This window comes from Lutra lutra, chromosome 9 (genome assembly GCF_902655055.1).
Source record: "Lutra lutra chromosome 9, mLutLut1.2, whole genome shotgun sequence".
Lineage (NCBI taxonomy): Eukaryota > Metazoa > Chordata > Mammalia > Carnivora > Mustelidae > Lutra > Lutra lutra.
The window spans coordinates 123,190,648-123,215,024 of record NC_062286.1 but is presented as its reverse complement, the minus strand read 5'-3'; the positions used below and the strand labels follow the sequence as shown (position 1 = coordinate 123,215,024).

At 49.3% G+C, this 24,377-nt stretch overlaps 1 protein-coding gene across 1 annotated transcript; it reads right to left on the bottom strand.

Moving 5' to 3' along the window:
- Positions 1 to 564: 564 nt before the first annotated feature.
- On the bottom strand, positions 565 to 23,041 carry LOC125109251 (lipopolysaccharide-binding protein-like). Its single transcript, XM_047746059.1, has 15 exons — positions 22,784 to 23,041; positions 21,988 to 22,102; positions 20,563 to 20,691; positions 19,855 to 20,010; positions 15,510 to 15,573; positions 12,833 to 12,896; positions 11,625 to 11,716; positions 10,745 to 10,921; positions 8,772 to 8,831; positions 8,471 to 8,641; positions 5,828 to 5,895; positions 4,206 to 4,251; positions 3,209 to 3,272; positions 2,001 to 2,077; positions 565 to 1,141 (listed from the first exon to the last, which is right to left on the bottom strand). Exons 1-15 carry the CDS (start codon positions 22,905 to 22,907, stop codon positions 1,109 to 1,111), a joined length of 1,440 nt encoding a protein of 479 aa, XP_047602015.1. The 5' UTR covers positions 22,908 to 23,041; the 3' UTR covers positions 565 to 1,108.
- Positions 23,042 to 24,377: the final 1,336 nt, after the last annotated feature.

The following is a 24,377-nucleotide window of genomic DNA, read 5'->3' as shown; positions in this document are numbered from 1 at the left end:
GGTGAGCAGGGGGCTTCAGGTAGCATGGTCATTGGCCACAGCTCCTGCTGTTTTACAGGATTCTGGGGGTTAAGAGAGATTTCGTAAATTGCTGAGAGCTGAGGAGGGGGAGCCACGATTTGAAAGCAGGCCAGCCTGCGCTCCAGCCTGTGCTCTTATGACCAGTAGGATATGTTAGCACATCTCCTGATTGAAACCCAGACTTGTGTTCATGGTATAAATCCTATCTGTTGGATGGTGGATTATTCTTTTAGACCACAGGTGGGCGCATCATGGCCCCCCACTCAGATCTGGCCTGTTGCCTTTTTTGTAAATAAAGTTTTATTGGAACATAGCTACGCCCACTCGCTTGCTGTCTGGCTGTTCTCTGCTACAGTGGCCATGATGAGTAGTCGGGACAGAGACTGGATGTGTGGTCAAAGCTTAAAAGGTTTGCTCTCTGGCCCTTCATAGAAAAAGTCTTCCAACCCCTGTTTTTGGCGATAAGCTTGGCGAAGACAGAAACCGTGTGTTTTCCTCTCTTGGACACCCCTCCTCCCACAGCACCAAGCCCAGACACAGAAGTCAGTTCAGGACACTCATTAGCAAATTGAAATCAAGGTTTGTTGAATAAATGTAGAGCTCTTACAGTGGCTGGGTAGTCTCTACTCCCATCTCAATAAATATTATACACCAAGGAAGTGGCGACACAAGGCTTTAAGTCCACATTGTCTCACTTCTGTTCCTGTAACCACAGCGTCAAAGGACACGTACAACTTAGTTCATGTTTAATGCTGAGCAGGGTGCTTTGAGCTTTGTGGTGGTGACTGGACACCGCTCACTGAAGTTTTTTCTAGCGGCTGCCCAGAGTAAGGCTAAGGACAGCGGTAAAGGGGACAGGAAGAGGCACAGGGAGGAGGAGAAGAAAGTTGGGGGACGTGTCCTATGGCCAGGTGTGTCTTCAGGTGTCCCAGGCTCCCCAGTGACGAGTGTCCCATTTGGAGGAGACCCTCATGGGGAGTAGAGGCAGAGAGGCTGCAGCCTCCAGACCCCCACAGGGGCAGGACTAAGCCCTGCTGTGGTTCCGTCCACTCCTCCAGCCACGGCTGCTCCTTCCTCAGTGCTCAGCCTAATCAAGGTTGGCCCCCAAGAGCAAGAAGTTCTGGAGAGAAGGCAAAAAGGACAGACAAGAAAGCTCATTTTCTGCGTGCCAGAGGTTAGGAGCTTCCTGAAAGAAAACCCTTCAGTGGGAGAGGCAAGTTCTCACTTGACCCGAAAGCCAGATCAGGGCAAAAACCAGGCCTTTTGGCCTGGGAGGCCTTTAGAAAACACTGTCCCTCCTAGCTGCCTGACCCTGGGGATTTATTTGCATTTCCCAGTATCGTGATTTCTGGAAGGCACACAAGAATGTCACTGTCCTCCAAAAACTTTTTTCTCCCCGGAGAACAATGCATGTGTGGGTGCCGCCTGAATTCACTCTCTGCACACAATTAGTTTAAGAGGATGTGGTTCAGGATTACATGAGAACAAATTATGAACAGTGAAGACGTTGGTACCTCTGGAGTTACAGAGTGAGCTGTCATTGTCCCTGTCCCTGCTCTTGATGTGCTTCTTGCCCTAAAATTCCTGGTCGATTTTGTTCCAGGATCATCCTTGGCTGCCATGGCAAGGGTGAAGGCTGGCCTGTGGCCCCGTGGAGACTCTCATTAACCCCAAAGTGGAGCATCTAATCTGACCCCTTCCTGCCATACATGGCTCATGGGCCCTGCCCGTTGCTGATGTTGAGCTGACACACTGGGACTGAATTACAGGAAACTGAGCTCATGTGGAAGTCAGGATTCCACACAATCAATGTATTTGCCCTCTGTACTCCAAAATTCAAAACAAAAATATTTTCTCCTCTAAACACTAGGTTCAGGATGTGAGTAGGAGTCAAGGGCTCCCCCTAATTCTACCAGCCCCGAAGCAGCCCTCCCAGGAGGTCTTAGAGCTCCCCCACTCAGACCCCACTTCTCACTGACCTCGTGAACTTGGAGCTCCAAACTGTTGAGGTGGGTGTCCCTCGGCAGAGGGAGAGGGAAACCCTTCTCAAGCTTTGCTGGAAGATAAGAGCAGAGAGACACAGGCTGGATGGGGAAGGCTGGGGAGGCATGGACACACACGGCATTTGCCACTGGCCAGTGAGAGGACGGGCTACTTCAAAATGTGGTCAGCTATTGGATTCAGGGTTGGTTTTCTGTTGGCGGTGGGCATGGAGATGTGAATGCCTGGTAAATGCAGCTTCTTCAGGAGGGGACAGATGTAGACAGCCTTTACCAGCCAATGGCTCCTGGGATGGAGCATGCCATGCTTCTGACCAGGGACTCATCCTTGAGGACCAGCGTCTCCTCCCCTTTCTCTTTTCCAGGACAGCTGCCCTACTCTTCTCTCATGGTGGTAAAAGGTAGATGGTGAGGTTGGCCAGAGAGGGTCCTGGCATGGGAGGAGGCCAGCTGGGTTCTCAGACAGCCACTGTGCCAAGCCCTATTTCCATCGAGCTCACCTGGCCAGTCAGTGATCTAACCTGGACCAAAACCCAGGGGTGCTAACTCTAGGTGAGGCTTGGAATGCCCCTCCTCCCTTGGCCTAACTCCCTGTGCTTTGGGACTCAACTTGACTCTTGCCTCCTGGAAGTCACATTCAGTGCCCCCTCCCAGCTAGCTCCCGCAGCCCTCTGTGCTTCCGGTCACAGCATTTATCGCACTGGTTGTCACTGCCTGTTACATGTCTCCCTTCCCAACAGAGTGTAAGCTCCATGAGGGCAGGCTCATGGATAGCCAGGACCCCAGCCAGCGCAGAAGAGGGGCTCAGCTTGTTGAATGACTGACTGATTGTGAATCCTACAGAAAGGGTAGCATTTAACATTTGCACGGGGCAGTCAGTAGCAGCTGTTCTTTTTTTTTTTTTAAAGATTTTATTTTATTTATTAGAGAGAGAGAGAGACACACACACGCAGACACACACACGCAGACACACACACACACACACACAGAGCGTGCATGCGCATTTGAACAGGGGAGGCGTAAAGGGAGAGGGAGAGAATGAATCCCAAGCAGACTCATGCCTAAGCGCAGAGCCCAGTGTGGGTCTTCATCCCAGGACCCCCGAGACCATGACCTGAGCTGAAACCGAGAGTCAGACACTGAACCTATGGAGCCTCCCAGGCGCCCCAGGAACAGTTTATTCTTACCGTTGAGAGAGGGGTACATGGTGTGGAGCGCGTAGTAATTGAGGATGGCTTCCATCAGCTCCACCTGGAGTTGGGGGCGAGGGGAGCAAAGAGGGGAGCAAACAAGACATGAATGAGAATAGGAGTCCGAGGGAAGAACGTCTGGCTGGCCCCCAGCCTCCAGAAATACCGACACGCCATCCCACTTACAGAACGGGTTGACTGTGACTGTCACACTACAGAGAACTCCTTATTCGTCATCTCCTCAACTCCGATCTCTGGACTTCATTCCCCATCGGTATGTACCAGCTCATTCTATGGCAAAACCTGACCCGAACCACTGTGGGGAAATTTAGTGTTTCTTTATTCCCCTTTGTGTGGATATTTTAAAATTCTGTTGCCGAAGCATGAATGCGTCTGATTATAGAGTGCCGTCCCAGATCCCGCTGGAAGAGTTCCATCACCTATGGTGCCTCCTCCAAATTACCTCTCATAAAATCTCAATTCTGAAGCTTACCAGCTCTGCAGGCTTTGGGTAAGGCACTGTGCTCCCATGCCACTATTATTACAATAGTGAGCACATACTGAGAGCTTACTACGTGTGTGAAGAGTTTTGCCAAAGTGTCTTCCTAAACCCATTGCCCTGTTTCATGTTCTAGTTCCCATTTGACGTGGTTGAAGTAGCTATTGTGTATTCCCCATTTTACAGTCAAGGAAACTGAGGCTCAGAGAGGTTAAGCTATTTTCTCAAGGTCACACAGTAACAAGTGGCAAGGCTGGTGTAAGAGCCCAGCTCTATCTTCCTTCAAAGCTCGTGCTCTTCCTGTCCATGTCCTGTCTCCCCGTTAGCCCTCAGGCAGTGCCCTTCTTAGATGATTAACTTTCAGACATGGTGTCCACTTCCTGTAAGACTGCAGCGCCGTCTTCTCAAGGGAGGGGGCCTTGGCACTTCTCCTGGAGCCCCCTAAAGCCCCCCTTGAAGAAGATACCCAAGAGGTGCTAGGAGAAAACCACTCACATTGATGAAACGGATGTTGGAATGTTTCAGTTCCAATTTCAGTTTACTGCAAGGAGAAAGAGAAGCACAGGTCACCCCGAGCGGTGGCTGCTACTTCCTCGCAGTTCCCCTAGTGGGGAGCGCAGTGCTCATGGGCAGGACCATTTCTGGGGGCCAATAGCCAGCCCAAGGGTTCTCCTCCAAGGTGGTGCCTGTGCGTTTCAGGCTTTCAGCATGCACAGTGGTTTAAGAACAGGTGACAGGGTTGCAAATTATGGTGGCAGAGCATCTTCAATACCTTAAATAAATGAGGATGCTATAAATAATAACTGGAAAAAAATGGGACGCTAAAAGGATGTGGTCTGTACGTCCAATGACGTAAAAGTGTATTGAAAAAAAGACTGGGAGGAAACGTGAAACTATCAGTAGTGACAGTCTCTATGTGGCAGGGTTATGGGGGATTTTTTTTAAAAAATACTTTTGCAATTTCCATGCCAGGAGCATGCATTATTTGCATAATGTGGGAATAGACAGTAACAATGGGAGGGAGAGGCACCTGCGTGATGCTGGCGAACAGCAGAGGGAAGGACAGCAGAGCGACTCAGGGATCCTCTGGTGTTACCACTATAGAAGCCAAACCCCAATTCCCCCCACTGATTTTGGCTGCTGGCCCGGCTCCCTTGTTCAGCGATTCTAACTGCCCTGGACCCATCTTTTGCTTTCTGCTCTTGGGGCAGAGTAGTTTTGCTAAATTCCTTGATAAAACCCCTGTGTGAGGTCCTCCTACTTTGCTGTCTCTCCAAAGTCCAAGGCCATTGGCTGTCCTCCTGGGTGCCACAGACCCCCCCAAGCCAGGCTGAGGCATAAACTCAAGATCTGGGACCTCCAAAAATGCCCACATGCTCATCATTAGCTTCTTTTTTAAAGACCTCTTAAGGAGAAGTTCTTTCTGATGGAGTCAGTGCACTCTCTCAGCCAATAGGTATCTAACCCCGAGGCCAGGAATTAGTTCCTCTGGTGCGCCCAGTGGACCTGCTCCTCAGCCGGGGGGCAGCATGCAGAGTGGGTGAGACATGGGGCACAGGTGAGGGCCCCAGAGAAGGACACGACCAGGGCAAGTGCCAGTCCCTGCTGGTGGTATAGTCCCTCCTGCTCACTGGCTTTCTGGTTGAGTGAGTCTGTGCCTACTGGGTATCTGGACAGTGCAACGGCAAGGAGTGGCTCGTGGACACCTTTAATCCTCCATCCAAAATCCCCTCCCTTCTTCATGTGAAGTACTGACAGTTTTTCTTAATCTTACATATAAAGTCCTTGCAAAGCCCCACATCTTCCAACTTGATTATGGCTCCTGAGTAATCCCTTTGGAGAAGTTCGGCTCCTCCACAGAGACCTAAGAGTGAATGGGGCCCTGAATGTCACCTGTGTTATGTGCCAACTTGTCCGTCTTCCGGGTTTCCCACTGAGGCATTGTCAACAGGCCTTTCTGAAGGGGCACCCAGAATAGAGGATAAGCCAGCCCCACTGGAGATCTCTGTCCCCAAGGCGTCAAAGCCAGCCCTATCAGTGAACAGACTAGATGCTCTGGTCATTGCTGGGTTATCCCCAGCCTACTGCATTTCCTCCCCTTGCCCGTGGCCTCTTACCTTCCTGTGGTCACTGAACCAACAATCCTGTCAGAGTTCGCACTGATGGTGGCGGAGATGTTGGTTGTCTAGAAAAGCAGAAGGGGATACCCCAGACTCTCAGGTGATGTAGAAATCCTGCTGTCTCTCAGTCCAGGAGACAAATCTTCAGAAACAGAAACCACAGCCAGATGTGGGACATGTGGGCGAAAAGCAGCTACCCAAGGATTATGCGCTGAGGCTATAGGATGTTGGCGGCTCCACAGCTGACTTTAGGAAAGGTGAGCTGAGGTTTTAGATGTCTTAATGGAAGCATCGAGAAGGGCAAATAAGCCCAAGCTAAAGACACAGAGCGTTTGGATAGAGAGACCGTCCCCCAGTAAGTGTGGCTGAGCTTTGAAGCAGGCTACTAAGAGAAGTTCAGAGAGTCCCCAAGCCCTAGGGACCTTTAAATACAGCACTAACTGACAGCTGTGTGTGAGAATGAAGCCTGGCCTGTCGAGGGGTGCGGTTGAACCAGATGATTGAATTTGGGTAATTTCTATTGTTCTATATCTTAATTCATTTGTTCTTTTCTGTCTTCCACTGACACCCCCCCAGCAAGGACGTCGGGGCCATTGTTACAACTTCATGCCAGTCTAAGGGTTGAATCCCCAGTCAGCCTTTACTGGCCTGGGTGGGGTTAGGGCCATAGCTTTTTCTCTGGTGTTTGGCTTTAGTACCACAGTTATTGATCGTTTACAAGTTTTCTATCTTACCAGGCTTCCCCCGTTTGAGTCCTCTGGCTAGAGAGAGAGGAGGTTATTTGAGCTCTTTCTTGTTCATGCCTGTTGGTAATTCTGGGTTGCCCCAAATTGGAATATTCAGGGCAAAAAGAAGCCCCAGGGAGCTCATCATCATCATATTATTCCTTAGATCTGGAAGCCTCTTGCTGATCTACATTTTTCTCTCTGCCTTTCAGAGTTTTCTTATTTATTTTATATGCAATGTATAAGATTTTGGGTTGGACTCAGCAGGAGTAGGGAGGACAATGGACATCTACTCAATCTTCCCAGAGGAGGAAGTGTTTTGCCCATTTTGAAATTAAACTGTCTTTTTCGTGACTGAGTTGTAAGAGTTCTTTATTTATTCTGTATACAAGTCCCTTCTCATACATATGATTTGCAAATATTTTCTCTCCTTCTTTGGGTTATCTGTTCGCTTTCCTGAATTATGTCCTTGGAAGCATGAAGTTTTTAACTTTGGTGACATCCAATTTATCCATTTTTAATTTATTTTGTTCATGCTTTTGAGTTGTATCTAAGAGGGCTTTGCCTAACCCAAGGTCATGAAGATTTAACACTGTGGGTTTTTTTCTGAGAGTTTTGTGGTTTTAGCTTTCACATCTGGGTCTCGGGTCCACTTGGGAGTCAATTTTTGTGTATGCATAAGAAAGGGATCTGGCTTTATTCTTCTACATGTGAATATCCTGTTGCCTCAGCACCATTTCTTAAAAGCTTATTCCTCCCCATTGAATTGTGTTGGTCCCCTTGCTGAAAATCAGTTGTCTAAAAATATGGTGATTTATTCATGTATTCTCAGTTCTAGTCCGTTGATCTGTATGTCTATCCTTGTACCAGTGTCACATTGTCTTGATTACTATAGCCTTATAGTAAGTTTTGAAACAGGGAACAATGAGTTCTACAACTCGTTTTTCTTCTTTTTTTTAAAATTTTTTTTTAAAGATTTTATTTATTTATTTGACAGAGAGAGATCACAAGTAGACAGAGAGGCAGGCAGAGAGAGAGAGAGGGAAGCAGACTCCCCGCTGAGCAGAGAGCCCGATGTGGGACTCGATCCCAGGACCCTGAGATCATGACCTGAGCCGAAGGCAGCGGCTTAACCCACTGAGCCACCCAGGCGCCCTCGTTTTTCTTCTTGAAATTTGTTTTGGCTCTTCTGGGTCCCTTGAATTTACATATACATTTTAGGACTGGCTCGTCAAACAAAACAAAACAAAACAAAAAACAGCTGAAATTTCGATAGGGATTGTGTTGAATGTGTAAATCAATTTGGAGAGTATTGCCGTCCTAAGAGTTCTTTACATCTTATACTTTCTTTTAAAACATGATTTAATGATTTTATTTATAACAATTTCAAAAGAGTGATGCTTTAGATTGAGCCCATTTTTATAGCAAATGTAGCAGTGAATAAGCTAAAATCGTCCAGCTTAGCTGGAGTGAATGGCTTTTAAGGTTTCTTTCTTTTTTTTTTTTTAAAAAGATTTTATTATTCATTTGACACAGAGAGAGAGAGATCACAAGTCGGCAGAGAGGGAGGCAGAGAGAGAGGAGGAAGCAGGCTCCCTGCCACGCAGAGAGCCCGATGAGGGGCTCGATCCCAGGAACCTGAGACCACGACCTGAGCTGAAGGCAGAGGCTTAATCCAGTGAACCATGCAGATGCCCCGACTTTTAAGGTTTCTTGCAACTCTCACAGTGTATGATTTGGTGAAGAGCACCCTTGGGAAGCCTGGCTGTTGTGGCCGGGAATGCAAGGTTCCCTCCCGGTCCAGGCAGGCAGAAGCAGCCTCCAGCATCCTTTAGCCTCCCAGTCCTTCAGTGAAGGGAGGGGCTTACCCCACAGCAGATGTAACTTTGCTGCTCTGTCAGGAGATCAGACTTACCACCCTGAGCCGGAAGAGTAGCTTGCGGTCGGAGGAGGTAGGCAGGAGAACAAAGGCCTGGATGTCTATCACCGGCATGAGGGTCACATTCCCAGGGGTGAACGTCAGGAATGGAGCTGATTCGGGTGTTGTCTCAAGCTCTAGCTCCATATTGGGGTACATCCTGGACAGCTAGAGAAAGAGGGCAGAGGCTCAGGGGGAGGACCTGAGAACAGTCTCTGCACAGCTCACTGATGTGCGACTACAATCTCCACATCTGGTCTAGGTCAAGTTCTCTGTGATGAAGGTTTAGAGGTCTTACCCGAGGAGCAATGGCCCGGAATGAGCTGGTGTGCAGGCGGATCGGAGAGTCCGGGGGAATCTGCAATAGGAGAAGCAGGAGGCTCCTTGAGACGCAGGACATGGTAACGGTTAGAGATGCGGACTTTGAGGTCATACAGCTTGGGTTCAAATACTACTCCCACCATTTTTTAGCTGGCTGGTTGTTGGCAAGCTTTGTTAGGTTCTGCTTCTATAAAATGAAGATGATAATCACAGCATGAACCATGCAGAATGGGCAAGGATTGAATGAGACCGTGCCTGGGTAAAGCACTAAGCGCAGTGCCTGGGATCTCAGTAAATTCTTAGTTACTGTTTTTGTTACTTATTATTTCTCAGGATGACCCCCTCAAGGGCCGGTGAGAGCGCATAACCTCCACAACCTAGATTGAATCTACTTCCAGCTATGGCTGCCCCCCAAACCTTTTCTAACCCTCTCTCCTGGTGCTGCTCTCTACCCACCCCTCTGACTTGCGGATCTTCTGGCTTGGCCAGCCCTGCCTGCACCTGCACACAGCTCACCTTCCTTGATCTCTCCTCCTCCGTCAAGATTCCCTCTTGACCTGGGCTGCTCCTGTAGCGCTTGGCTGTGGGGGTGCACGGCTCAGGTCTCCCTTCAGGGGCTTCCCAGTGAGGACAGTTGGCTGACAGCCATTCATGCTGGGGCCACGCTCTCCCAGACAGCCCCCAGCCCCTGACCGAGCGCAGCCGGGTGTTGCACTGCGGAGTTTTGTCAGATCACAGGCAGGATCAAGACAATGAGCCAAACGGAAAGTAACCAGCTCTCGTGCACTTAGTGTGATAGTGTAAGCAAGAGGCTTAACAGGAAAGGGTACTGGCCCCCACTCTGGTACTAGCCCCGTGGCCCGGCACCTGTGAGGTCAGATGCATCAGCAGAAGGGAGGAGGGGGGTCACCTTATTACCAGTAGAGCCCCAAAGAAAAGGCTCCTGCTGTTTTATGGATCCAGAGGGAGGAGGGCCAGTAGAAAAGCACCGAGACCAGACCGAGTCAGATTGGAGAAAGCTGTCCTCCAGGCGCCAGCAAGGGAGTCTCAGCAGAAGAACCTGAAGCAGACTCATCTGAGGGTCCCCCACTCCCTCCACCCGTAAGGAGACCTCGGAATGGGGTTTCTAGGCTTGGAATGCAGATAAGCCTAAGAGCACCACCAGCCCCTGCCAGGGGAGGGGATGGGGTGGAGGCTTGAGTCCTTGCCCACAGCTCCCTCCAGAGACTGAGGAGCACTGTCCTGACACCACATCCAGTGTGGGAGGCCCCACCAGGTCAAGCCTTCCTAATTGCCTGCGGTCAGGCTGGAATGATCCCGCAGGGGATGTTAGCCTGGAGCCGGGCTTGCCCAATTTCTGGCTGCTCTGGCACTCCTCTGAGAAGCAGGCTCTGCTCTGTGCTCTCCCTCAGCTGAGCTGAGTCTTCTCAGGGCAGCACTTCTGGCCAGGGTACCTGTCTTCCCCTCTCCTCCATGGTTGCAGGACCAGTGCAGCTGGGGGGGGGCGGGGGGGGTTGGGTAGCTCTCTCCCCTCATACTTCTCCTTCCTCTCCCGTTTATCGTTCGTGGGCGCTCCCCTAACCCATCTCTTCCACTCTTCCAAGTCAGTACTGCCTTGGCATCTACTGCTTGGAGGACCTGATGTGTCACTTCCCAGTCTGTTGTGTTTTTGTTGAAGTATTCCCAACAATAGCTACTGTGTATCATGCATCAGAAGCTAAACTCTTAACAGACAATCTCTAACACGGTCTCTGGGGACTAGACACTGTTGGGATCCACGTGCATAGCCTGGATTTGAACCCATATTTGGCAGGCTTCAGATTATGCATTCTTTCCCTGGTTCCTGGAAACCCCCAAGCTTGGTCTACAGTTCAGTCTGACGCTCTCTCCTGGGATCCCTCCCCCCCCCCCCCCACCCCACCCCACCAGCCTTCTCCTTCCCCTACTCACATGACGGTTTTGGATGGTGAAGTTCATGCGTCCAGCTTGGTGGTAAACCCAGCTGGCTGTGTTGAGGACATATTCAGAGATAGCAAAGTAGACCATGTGGTCATGTTTCTCCGGCAGCCTGATGGACGGAGCATTGAAGAGGGCTGGGGAGCGCCAGTTTCGGCCAAAGAATTTACCCTGGAGACAGAAGGACACATTGCCCACCCAAGGTTTCTACCAGGGAGGGTGCCAGGAAAAGGTGTCCAGGGGAAGACCGGGGAAGCCTCCTGTGCCCTGTGTGGTGGTCTGGGTAGTGGTTCCTCTCCAGAATGTGGACCTGGGGTCCTGAAATGTTCCTTCTGGCCCCACAACATTTAGACACTGACGGCTGCCTGAAATCCCCCTTTTACATTACAGCTTCCTATTGGGGAGGTACACCTTGTGTTCTCCTGGGCTTAGGATGTGGCCTGGTGGTGAGAAGTATGGACTCTAGAGGTTAGCTGTCACTTACTAGCTCTGGGACTTTGGGTGGGTCCCTAGCTTGTGCCTCAAACTCTTTATCTGCAGAACGTGGGTGATGCTGATGGCTTCTATTTCATAGAGGTGGCATGACATATAAGGGAACATTTGTACAAATACTCAGTTTCTGGCACACTAAGATGCATATAAGTGGTCATTAAGTAAATAAAATTGGAGGAAGATGGCACTGCTGGACCTGGCTCAGCCCCCAGGGAACTGTGGAAGTGACTGGAATAAAGAGGGGGCACACTAGTTTCCTATTGCTGCTGTGGGCACTGGCCAGGGATGGGAACCTATGGGCAGATGGACTAGAGAAGGAGGGTAGGAGCCAACTCTGGGAGGTAGTACTGATTTTCTGTCAGTTCCAGTTCTGGCAACTTACCTTGAAGGGTGTGTCTAGGACTTGAGAATTCACTTGGGGAGCACCTACTAAACTGTAGTCAATGCCAGCAATCTGGTCAATCATAAGGATAACTGTGGACCAGGAAAGAGACAGTGTTATGAATAAGGTAGTCAAACACAGTTGTGTGAGTTGTGCACTGCACAATTGCAAGGCTCTCCTTTCACATGGACTTTTGCTTTTGGAGAATGGAAATGGGGTTGGGGCTGATCCATGGTACCTTCTGTCACAAAGAGAGTGCTGTATTCATTCACTCATTCATTCAGTATTTATTGAACATCTGCTATATGCCAGGCACAATGCAAGGGGCTGATGAGACAGCTGAGTGAGAGAGTCAGAGTCTCTGTCCTTTGGCAGTCCAGGGTTGGGGGGAGGAAAGGGAAAGACAATTAAATACTTGAGCAAATAAAGGTAAGATTGCAACTCTGTCAGGTAGCCTGAGTCCATAGAATGACATCAGTCATATAACAGAGGGTAAAATGGTGAGGGGGGTGGGTTGCAACCTGATTTGGACAGGGAGTCGGAGGAAGTGTTTCTTGGGCTGTGATCTGAAGGAGGAGTGGGTGTTGACTGGGTGAAGGAGGGTGGAGGTGAATGACGTGTAAAGATCTTGTAGCAGTAGGAGCATAGTAGAGACACTGAGAGTGTATTAGAGGAATTAGCAATATTGGAGGCATATAGGGACTGTGTAGCCAGTCACATTGCCAGACCATGCAAGGTCCTGTCACTCGAAGGGGGGCTCAGTGTCCTAAGAGTCAGAGGAGTCTTCCATGGGTTCCAAGAACAGGGGAGACCCGACCTGATGTGTGATTGTAAAAGGTCCCTGTGGCAGCCAGGGGGTCAGGACTGGGGGGATCCCCGCCCCTACACAGGGATCTCAGAGCATCCCTGTTTTGTTAAAGTGGCCAGGACAGATCCAACACATGCCTCTCCCATGTACTTGTCATCCTCTGCCCACCTCGTGCTCCCAGCATGCTTCCAAGTCACGACGCTCAGTCGCCTTACTTCCCTACCTCTAGAACAGACCCCTAAGAGAGATGGTCACCCCGTATCCAGCTTCGTAGGATGGAGAGGCACTCAATGGGGAAAGTTCTCCTGGGGCTCATGGGAGATGATTGTGATGATGGGTCTGGGGGTAGCAGGTGTCACGGCATCTGATGGCACCCAGAGAAGAGAGGGGGCCTCCAAACCTGGTAGAGTCCGGAGATAGGGCTCCAGGTAGGAGGTGGTTGACTTCCTGACCATTTCGCAGATCTGCCGACAGTGGGGGAGAAAGTCAGGTGAGTTCCCCTCTCCCTCTCTCCTGGGTGCTGCCCCTCCCCCAACCGCCCTCCAGGAGACCTGGCTTTTCTCCCTACCTTGTAGGCAGGTGTGTGAGGGGTGGAGGAGCGTGTGGAAAGGGAGAAGAGACTGCTATTTCTGTCAACACACAGTACTTGGTCACTGTCCCATTGGGCTGGCCACATACATGGGCCCGGCTTAAGTGCCTGGACTTTTCTGGAACCCACATTAAAAGTGAGTGGTGCCCAAGTTGGCACCGCTCTGGGGTCTGCTATTGTCATGGTCCTCAGTTCAATGCCTTGGCAGCTAAGTGGCGAGAAGTATAGCACATAAACGCATTTATTAGAGGGCCGAGGGGCAAAGCAGGAGAGCTTCCAGGTGTAGGAGCAGCTCTTGGGTCTCCATCACCTCAAGACTCAGGCCCTTCTCTTTCTGTCCAGGCTCCTGGATATCTGGGAATTAGAGATCCTAATAGGCGCGGTGCCTGGTCTGCATGCAGTACTCACTAGAGCCACCAGAGGGCCCCAAAGCAAAGCCAGAAGAACATTTTTCCGGAGAATTCCCATTCCTCAGGAGTTTGGGCTTGGGAGATTCCAGAAGTCCCCCTCCTTCTAATTTCCTAACTTCAGCTATTCCTACACCATCTCTATGACTTTGCCTTTCCCACCTACTCACTTACCATCTACTTTACATCAAGTGGCCTTTTAAAAAATATAGGAATTTTATATCACTTGTCAACGGAAGACTGGCATCCCTTGGCATAAACACGACAGAACTGGGGAAAAAAGAATACAAGGGGCTGGGAAAACGTCCCGGAAGCTAGGCTAGATCGGGTTGCCTAGTTGGAAAATGCCTGTTTTTTGTTAAAAGTGTTCAGGATACATTGGCCCCAAACTGAGAATTTCCCTTTAGTGTAAAAAAGAAAGAAAAAGGACTGCAAAGGGGAAGGGTCGTTCATTCCATCATTCTGCATGGCACAGCACTGAAGCTCCACATCACTTAAAATCAACGCTTTGTGTGGAGGAAGCTTCCCCACTAGGGGTACCAATATTTTGTGCAAACACCGAGCCAGCCTGTGTCAGGTGGGCCTGACCTGGGCTCTCCTAGGGCACAGGGTAAGGGAAGGACCACCCGGGCGGCCAGTCCTTTGGGGGCCTGATTTCGTCTACCCCAAGTCCCCTGGTCAGAGGTCTTCTCTCTCTTCATAGCTCTCTGCACTCTCAGTCCCGTGGGGGCCCAAGTTAGTGCCACATCCCCTGAAACTAACCACTCCTCGGGCTCAGCCTCTCTGGCACCCACCCTATCCCCCCTGGATACATGGTATCTAGAGTTTTCTGGACCATGTTTCCTATATTTGTAGAGCAGAGAGCACAGCTTGCCTCTAGCCTCAGCCTGCTGCCCAGGGCTACTGGGGCATAAATGACAATGAAACTAACCTCTCGCGATTTACTCTGCCCTTCCTCTGCACGAGGCACTTGTTGGTGCCTGTGTGTATGACATCACACAGCCCTCCCAACAACCCTGCAGGGTAGATGCTGTCATTATTCCTGTTTCACAGACAAGAATCCCAAGGTTCAGAGAGGGTAAGCCCGTTAACCACGGCATCAGAGCAGCAAAGGGGCCGAGCTGGGATTCAAACCCAAGGGTCTGACCGCAGAACCCATACACTCAGGAGCAAAGATTCCAGAAGGTGGAATGTGGTTGAGAAATGACTCTGCAATACTGTTGAGTGCTCTGAGCACAGCCCGTGTGCCAGGCGTGCTAGGTGGTTATTGAATCAAATCTTTACCAGCCCCCTTCAGGGGAGGGGTCCTTGTCTGCATTTTATAAATGAGTAGAATGAGGCTTTAGGGGGTCCGTGCCCAAAGATACGCACCAGGTAAATGGAAGAGGCACTCTTTGCCTCCAAGGCTTTTTCCAGAGGTAAGAGGTACTGAAGCCAGCCCCACTATTGTTCTCAATATGGTGCATTTGGGGGGGGGGGTGAGTCTTTTTTTTTTTTTTTCTTTTTATTTGACACAGAGAGAGAGAGATCACAAGAAGGCAGAGAGAAGGGCAGAGAGAGAGGGGAAGCAGACTCCCCGCTGAGCAGAGAGCCCGATGCGGGGCTCAATCCCAGCACCCTGGGATCATGACCCGAGCTGAAGGCAGAGGCTTAACCCACTGAGCCACCCACGGGTGAGTCTTGTTTAAGAAATATTTTCCTCTCCTCAAAGTGAGAAAGATATCCTAGATTTTCTCCTAAAAAGTTTTGGATTTGTTTTGGCATTTAAATCCTTAGACCACCTGGACTTGATTTTTGTGTATGGTGTGAAAGAAGGATGTAAGGTCACTTCTCCCTATCTCTGTAACAGCCTCTACAACTAGATACAGACACTCTGCCAGTTCCAAGTGCCAGGTTAGCATCTGTGGTCATACAAACTTGAGAAAGCCTTGAAGTTTGCCTTGGCACCACGAATGAAGAAAGTTTTGCTAAGCAAATTCAAATGACTGTGCACTTACGAGACAAGGCTGTTTCTAAATACCAAATATGTACCTTCTGGTGATCCTTGTGTTAACCACAAATTTACTCATCCTTTTTTTTACCTTTTGTTCCAAGATATTTTTGAAATTGTTTTCAATTCTTTCATGGAAGAGGTTCAGGATCCAGCTAGGAAAAAAGAGGAAAGAGGGTCAGGATCCACTTTATGATTAACTAGGACTCCCAAAGGGAGGGCTACCCATGGATCTGACCTTGCCCCATGTTATCCCAAGAAGGGACCCAACTAGATGGGGAGCTCTCATATACTGTTAGTGAGAATGTCAGTTGGTGCAACTAGTATGGAAAACAGTGTGGAGGGTCCTCAAGAAGTTAAAGATAAAACTACCGTATGATCCACCAGTTCTACTTCAGGGTATTTATCTGAAGAAAACAAAATGCTAATTTGAAAAGATATTTGCACCCCCTTGTTCATTGCAATCTTATTTATTATAGCCAAGATATGGAAACAACCTAAGTGTTCATCAATGGATGAAAGGATAAAGAAAATGTGGTGTACGTGCACACATACACACACACACACACACACACACACAGATACACAGGAATACTAGCTAGCCATAAAAAAGGATATCTTACCATTTGCAACAACATGGATGGACCTTAGGACTATTACATTAAATGAAATAAGTCAGACAGAGAAAGACAGATACCACACGATCTCACTTATACATGGAATCCAAAAAAAACCAACAACGGCTAAGCTCACAGATAGAGAGAACACACTGATGTCTTCAGGGGCAGAGGCTGAAATGGGTGAAGGAGGTCAAAAGGTACAAACTTCCAGGTATAAATAAGTTATAATAAAAAAATTTCCAGTTATACATAACTAGATTCTGGGGATGTGATACACAAACAAGGGACTAGAGTTCATAATACTGGGTTGCATATTTGAAAGTTGCTAAGAGTAGATCTTAAAAAGTTTCCATCACAATAAAAAAATTTTGTAACTATGCACAGTGACAGATGTTAATGAACTTCTTGTGGTTGATCATTTCACAGTATCGACAAGGATTGTATCATTGTGTCGTATACCTGAAAGTACTATGTCATTTGCACCTCAATAAAAGAGAAAGAAGGGGGGCATTCAGGCCTATTCTTTATACCCTAAAAAATCCACAGAACCACTTACCTGGCAGTTTAATAAGTAGTCACTCACTCATTCATTCAACAAACCTTGACAGAGCTCCTCCTACTAGCTCAGCCCTGAGTTAGCTGTTGAGGGGACACTGGTGAATACATTCATGGAGCACGTGATTTGAGTCTAACCCACTTCAGGTAAAGCTGCCCCCAGAGACCCTTCCCCACCACAGATAGTGCTCCGTGAGAATCATGGCCCAGAACAGACATTGCATGCCGTGTTCTCAGCTGGAGTGAAGGTAAGAGATTGTGGGACATAAGTGAACTAAGTTAGTGGAATTATGTCTGATAAAATGTTCTTCTCCCACAAATTTTCCCTTACTGTTGCATACTTGCTGATTGAGTGGTGTGTATTATAACTGTATGTATACTATCAATTCATGCAGTAAAATTGGACACAAGTATTTTCTGGGGGTTCTGCAGAAAGCATCTTGACCTTTCCAGGATTCTGTCCCCTGAGCCAGCCCAGGACATAGACCGGCTGAACGTTGGACCCTCTGTGGGTCTGAATGACCCCAGGTGTAGAGAAGCTGGCTGGAGTCCCTGATAGCTGTGGGTGAGGGTGTTACTTCTAGAAAAGTCTGTCCTCTCCAACATCTCTGGCTACCCCTCCAACATGAGGTTGAAGTAGGACAGATTGAAGCAGTAAGAAAATTTCCAAGGATCACAGGCTACCTTAAGTCATCCTGGCCCCATTCCTCCTCTTGTCACCCAAATTCGGTCCAATCTCATAAATCTGCCACAGGTACTTCCGAGAACTCTGGGATCACGACCTGAGCTGAAGGCAGTCCCTTAACCAACTGAGCCACCCAGGTGCCTCAGGAAGTGACCTTTCAAAAGGGCCAATCTGATTATATCCCTGCCTTTTTTTTTTTTTTAAAGATTTTATTTATTTATTTGACAGAGAGATCACAAGTAGATGGAGAGGCAGGCAGAGAGAGAGAGAGAGAGAGAGGGAAGCAGGCTCCCTGCCGAGCAGAGAGCCCGATGCGGGACTCGATCCCAGGACCCTGAGATCATGACCTGAGCCGAAGACAGCGGCTTAACCCACTGAGCCACCCAGGCGCCCTATCCCTGCCTTTCTTAAAATCCTCCAGTGGCTTCCCACTGCCTTACTTCAGGATAGAGACTAGAGTTTGGCTAATGCTTATTCACTTCACTTTTTCTAATCAATCACCACCCCTTCAGGTACACGGATCCCTGCTTGCTTCCTGGGAAGCTCAGGTTTTTCATGCCTCAGGATCTTTGCACATGCTTCTTCCACCACCAGAGAAGTTCTCCCCTCCTCTTTGGCTAAAATTCAAGGCTCGTACTCGCTTCGGCAGCACATATAATAAAATTCAAGTCTCATTTCAGATATCCTTTCCTTGAAGAAACTGCCTCTGCTCCAGATGTTAGCCAAACCCTCTACATTCATAGCATCTGGACTCTCTCCTTTTAAACATGTTATCACAATATTCAATATATGTTAAAATACTTTATGTCTCCTTCCCCCACTAGACTATACATTGCACCAGGGTGGAGACCCTGTCTCTTTTGCATCATCTTATATTCCTAACATTTAGTTCAGGATCTGACGAATAATAGGGCATCAGTAAATATTTGTTAACTGAATGACTGAGGAAATCTAGCAGCTCCCCATTTTGGTCAAACCCTGGGTGCTCATGGTTCTGTGTCCCTATCAATAGCACCCAACTGTGCAGCTATCACCACCCTAACAAATGAACAAAAATGTTTTTCTGGCCCCCGTTGTGTCCACCCGCCCCCTGTGTGTGTGTGTGTGTGCATGTAAACCACACAGAATTTCACAGCTTTGCTCCTGAGAAATGGGGTATTATGCCCACCCCGTTCAAACAACAGAGTGGTTTCAAGCTATTCAGTCTCCACTCACAGTTTCCTTTTCCAAATGGCAGCCTTGAGTTCAAAGGCTTTAGTATTTGTGCAGAAAACATCTATCTGTTGAGTGAATGCACAGCGAAGTCTCTGGGTTCTCTAAAATATAAATTCCCCTAAAACTGAGAGGGTTAGAGGACCCTACTTTTCTGCTGACATTTGTCCACCCCAACATGGTCACCCAGCCAATACATGTCCAGCAAAGGGGCAATTGGCCATTTGTTCTGTTTGCCACTTACCGCCCCCCACCGCCAGTCACCTGTGCCCTATGTCTCCTCTCTGTGTCCTGGGTGGCTGACATGTGTAGATTCCTCTCTCAAGCCCTTTTGCTGTCTGGCTAATGGGGGGCACAGGCATTAAGCAGAGAGAGGAGCTGGGGCACTTATGCCCACGTGTGCCCCTGCTGGGCACTACACACCTGCCCCATGCCCCTTCTCCAAGATTCTGGCTCTTTCTGGGCTCTGGTGACACTCTTCTGTCCCCTTTCACCTTCAGCCCTAGGGGCAGTAATAGCTCCCTACTGTCCCTCCAGGCTCTTTAACATCCCTTGCTGAACACACCCCTTAACCCCGCCCACACTCCTGGGAGGATTCTTGTCATCAGATCCTTGTCAGCGAGGCCTTTTGAGTTGCCTCTGGGTCCTGCCAGGATCTGAGGGAGGCAGTGCCAACCCAGACAGAGTGAGAAGGCAGTCACTCTGGGGACTGGCCTCATTCCTTCACTATTCACTGAGTATCTCCTCCCAGCAAGTCACTTCAGAATGCTGGATTGCCATTAAAGGCCACTCGCCCAGGTGTCAGCAGATTGTCTCCCTCCCTCCTTTCTTTCCTCCCTCCCTTCTCCCTCTTTCTCTCTCTTTCTTTCCTTCAGACTTTATTTAGAGAGAGTGTGAGTAGGGGGAAGGGGCCGAGAGGGAGAGAGAGAGAGAGTCTCTCCTGCAGACTCTGCGCTGAGCCTCATGGGGCTCCCTATGGGGCTCAGTCCCACAGCCCTGAGATCATGACCTGAGTGGAAAACAAGAGCCTGATGCTCAGTAGACTGAGCCACCCAGGTGCCCCAGCAGACTTTTTCTTAAAGGGCCGGACAGTCAATATTTTGGGCACCGCAGGCCACATGGTCTCTGTTGCAGCTACTCTGCTGTTGTAACTCTAAAGCAGCCACAGACCAGATGTGAGCAGATGAGCATGGCTGTGCTCTGATGACTTTATTTACGAAAACATGGTGCAGACTGGATTGGCCCGCAGGCTCTGATCCTGATGCTCCTGAAATCGTTCTCTATGCCCCATCAGGAGCGTCCCTGGATGGACCGGATGCCGAGGCGTCTCGGACAACCGCCAGCAAGGGCATGGACTCACTTACCTTAGTTGTCCGGAAATGTCAACACTCATGTGGCCGATGGAGTTGCGGCAGTGGGCCACGGAGGCAGTGGGCCGTCCGGACGGGTCCTTGCCCAAGTTCAGAGAAACTGAGATGGAAATGTCATCCACACTCACATCGAAAGTCCCATCTAGGGTGCTGGTCGGGATTTACAGGAAGCAAATGGTGTATGATCAGTCACCTCCAGGAAGAGAAGCCGAAAGACCAGTCCCCAGGTCCTTACTACCTAGCTGTGTACCCTAACTGAGCCTCTACTTTGCAGCCAGCATTTATTAAGCACCTGCTGTGTGCCAGAAAGGCAAACTGCTAAGTGCATTCCGTCTGTTATTTTACTTAATCCACAGCTTTATCAGTGAGGTAGGCTATTATTATTATTATAATTATTATTTAAGGATTTTATTTATTTATTTGACAGACAGAGATCACAAGTTGGCAGAGGCAAGGCAGAATGAGAGGGGGAAGCAGGCTCCCTGCTGAGCAGAGAGCCTGTTGTGGGGCTCGATCCTAGGACTCCAGGATAATGACCTGAGTCGAAGGCAAAGGCTTACCCCACTGAGCCACCCAGGTGCTCCAGAAGTGGGATATTACTAATCCAAATTTTACAGATGGGGTTGGAGGCTTGGAGATGGTCAGATTTGTTCCTTTGTAGACTGGTTGTCTGAGAGACATTCTAACCTGAGTACTACTCACACGAAAGCCTTTTTCACCTTCCAGTTCCCACTGATAAACACGTAGTTATTGGACAGGGAAGCTCTGACCCCCTGCCTTGGGCGTAGCCTCAGATCCGAGTTCCTGAGCTCAAAGTGATGGATCTTCAGTCTGGGGAAGGAAGGCAGAATATCAAACCCAGGAAAGCCAGGCGCATACCAGTCCTCCGTGTGAGGCTCTCCGGCTCTGGAGTTGTTAGTGACTTTCTGTTGTTGCTAATTTCTGGGCTGCTTCACTGTTCCCTCTTGGGCTTTTTGGTTGTTCTAACACCTTTCTAGAAAATTCCCTGTATTAGAGTCCCTCCACTGAAGTTCCTCGTGTGGATTCTGCTTTTTTGGCTGGTCTGTGATGAGGATAGTCCCCCTGCCTGGTACACTCCTCTATGTCACCCCCTCCTTGTGACCATTTGAGTCTGTGGCTCTTGTTGCAGCAACACTCATGAATTCACTCAACAAACATCCACTAAGATCCTGCCTTTGAAGAGCTCGCAGTTGGTGGCAGATCTAGACATGTTAACAAACCATAGTGGCCTATTGTGAAAACCAGATACGAGGGGTGCTCTAGAGCTGTGGGAAAAGCCCTTGACCTCTAAGTGGCGTGGCCTCAGTATTGTGTGTGTGTGTGTGTGTGTGTGTGTGTGTGTTGTGTGTGCACATGCAAATTTAAAGTACCTCCTTTTTGCTCACTGACTTCAGGAAATTATCCTGGGAGACTTGGGGAGGATTCCAAGAGGCAGCCTTTTCTATCAGGGATGAATAAATGATCCCCAAGAACCTATTATGGACACTTAGGGGCCTGGGGAAGAAAAATCCATGCAATCAAGGAATGGCTAAAGAAAGAGTAAAGTGGGAAGACTCTAAGATTGACTGTGTAACAGATACAGGGAGGTCAAGGTCAGTTAAGCCTTATGGGGAGGGAGACGAGGAACCAGGGCTGGTTTACCTGGACCCAGAGGCCACCTGTTTTATTCCTCACTAGGGTTAGTTGTGGATGCCATCTTCAAGAAGTAGTATGCAAATAAAATGCAAACAGTTTCCAGAACAACTTAAAGTCCTTCATTACAGACCCATTACGGCTCCAAAGGCTTTGGAGGAATGGACAGCGTATCTCAAGGAGGTCTCTCATCTAGGCAATCAGGAGAGTAGCCAGATGTCTCTGACAGAGAAAAAAATCTAGGGCTAGTTTCTGCAGGACTGACCTCAGAGTCTGTGAATGTTTTTCAAGACTCTCCCTCCCATCCTGATGATTCAAGAAACATACAGCACCTTCCAGAAGCCCCACAAGAGCTGGTCACGATTGTTTTGCCTTTAATCCAAGTGATGATTCTGTGTTTATCCCCCTCTCCCAAGAACCTAGGCCCTCATTTTACCTCCTCACCTACCCTACGGTGGAGAATGGAGACCTCACCTGTAAAAGTCATAGGCCACGCTTTTGATCCAGCCGACTTTGAAGCTTCCGGAGAAATCAGGCAATTTGATCATAGACAGCTCCTTCTTCAGGATGGCTACTCCGAATCGGCGGGCTGAGGGGAAGTAGTGGGGGTCAGCTCCTTCCATGGGAGGCAGCCAAGCCCCACAGTCGAGTGGCCGGGCTCTGAAATCACACGGGCTGGGACAGAATGTAGGACTTGCCACTTCTTCTCCCTGTGCTCCCAGGCAAGTCTCTTAAATTCCTTGATCCTCGCTTCCCCCCATCTGTACAATGGTCATAGTGATGATACCCACCGGAGTGTGAGAATTAAATTAGATTGTGAACTCAAAGTGCCAGGTAAATGTTATTTATCTACTCAACAAGATCGTGGAAGCAATGATGTGATACAGTGGGGCTTTTGAGGACTTACTGATGCGTGGTCAAACCTTCAGGTTTTTCAGTTGCCCAGGCCATATGTTCACAATGCAGATTCCCAGGCCTAGCTTCAGTTGCCCAGAGACGGATATTTGGAATCTGTATTTTAACATAGGTCACAGCAATTCCAGGGTGGTCCACTGACCCCCCTCGGGAAAATGCGGGTCTAGTCCCATCCTTCACCTGTGATACTCAAGACCTGGAAACTGAAGCCCAGAGGGAGACACATTCAAGGTTTCTGAGCCAGGTGGGGGAAGAACCCCAGCTTGTGGACCCTTGTCCAGAGTACCCTTGTCCACGCCACTCTGGTGGGCAACAGTGGGCACCAGAGAAATGGCTGACCCTCCCCCACCCTTACCATATTCCAGGCCTTTCCTGGTGATTCTGGCCACGAACCCAGGATTAGATGCCCCTTCTTCGAATCCAGAGACCTCTGCCAGCAACAGTAGTGCCACTACCACAAAGTACGATCTGGCCATCATCCTGTCCTCAGCGAGGACCCAGGCGGAGGTTGGTCAGAGTCTCTCTGCAGGAGCCTTCCTCCCCGAAGGTGACAGCAGGGCTGAAGTGCTTATAAGGCCAGCAGCCAGATGAGGAACTGAGCCTGTCGGGAGAGAGGGCGGGGAAGGTTCAAGGCTTTGCGGCAGCCCAATTTTCAGCAAGTCGAGATGGGGAGAAGTTTGCTTGTGAAATTGTTTGAGGTTTATTTCTGGCCGGAGGGTAGCGGAAGTGGGGCCACCGCCTCCAGCCTCTTCCTCTTCCAAGCTCTGCTGCCCAGTGCTGCCTGAGGACCCTCCCTGCAACGCCTCTGTCTAGCGGCACACCTCCACTCACTCCCCATTCATTATCTACGGATTGAAATGTAAACAACCAGCGTGGCGGCACAGCCTGGCTCTGATTTCTCCAACCGGACCTTCCGCCAGCTTCCTGCCGAGCCCGCGCTCTGGCTCCCCCGGATCCCACCGGTCCCCACTGATACCACAGGAGACCATCACCAGCCAGGCCACACATACAACAAATGGATTCTGCAGTTCTAGGCTCCCAACGGCTTCACATTTTTTTTTTCTCTTGCCTACATTGTTTTAAATCAACTTTATTAAGGTATAATGTATATGCAATAAATGCAGACATTTTAAGTGTACAGTTCAATGAGTTTTGACACATGTGTGTATCCGTGTACCCACATCGTCATCAAGATAAAAACACTTGCATCACCCCAAGGATCTCCCTCGTGCCTCTTCCTGGCCAATCTCTGATCCCACCTCCTACCCCTGAAAACCATGGACCTGCTTTCCGAGACCATCCGTTCATTTTGCCTGTTCCAGAGCTTTGTGCGAATGGAACCCAGCAGTCTGCGTCCCTGCTGTGCTGACCGCCTTCTTTCACACAGCATTACATCTTTGAGAGGAATCCCTGGTATTTCATGGGTCAGTACTTCACTCCTGTTTATTGTAGAACAATGCACACAGCCGCTGGACCAATCCTTTTATTATATTGTATCGTATCTTTAATTTTCTTCACGTAGGAAATGCATCCACATGGCTCAGCAGTCAATCCGTATAGCAAGACGGACAGCGAGGGGTCTGGCTCTCAACCCTTTCCTGCATCCCATCGGCTCCTATCGCCTCTGCAACAAAACAACATGAAACTCCACTGGGGTAAGACATCGAAGGTGATTTGACACCTTACATCCTAGGGCCAGTGGGAGCCCAGAGAGGGAGCAATCAAGACAGGAGAGGCACTTGGTCTGGGTTTTGAAATATGTGTAGGAGTTTGGTAAGTAGTCACAGAGAGGAAAGGTATCCTGGACAGAGGGAACAGAATGAGCCAAGACACGGAAGCCTGAGGCATCACTGCACATCCTGGAAAGCACAAGGAACTGTAGGGTGAGAGGCGGGAATGAATGAGAGCATGGCCGAAGACCAGGCATAAACATGGACAGAATCTCCTCT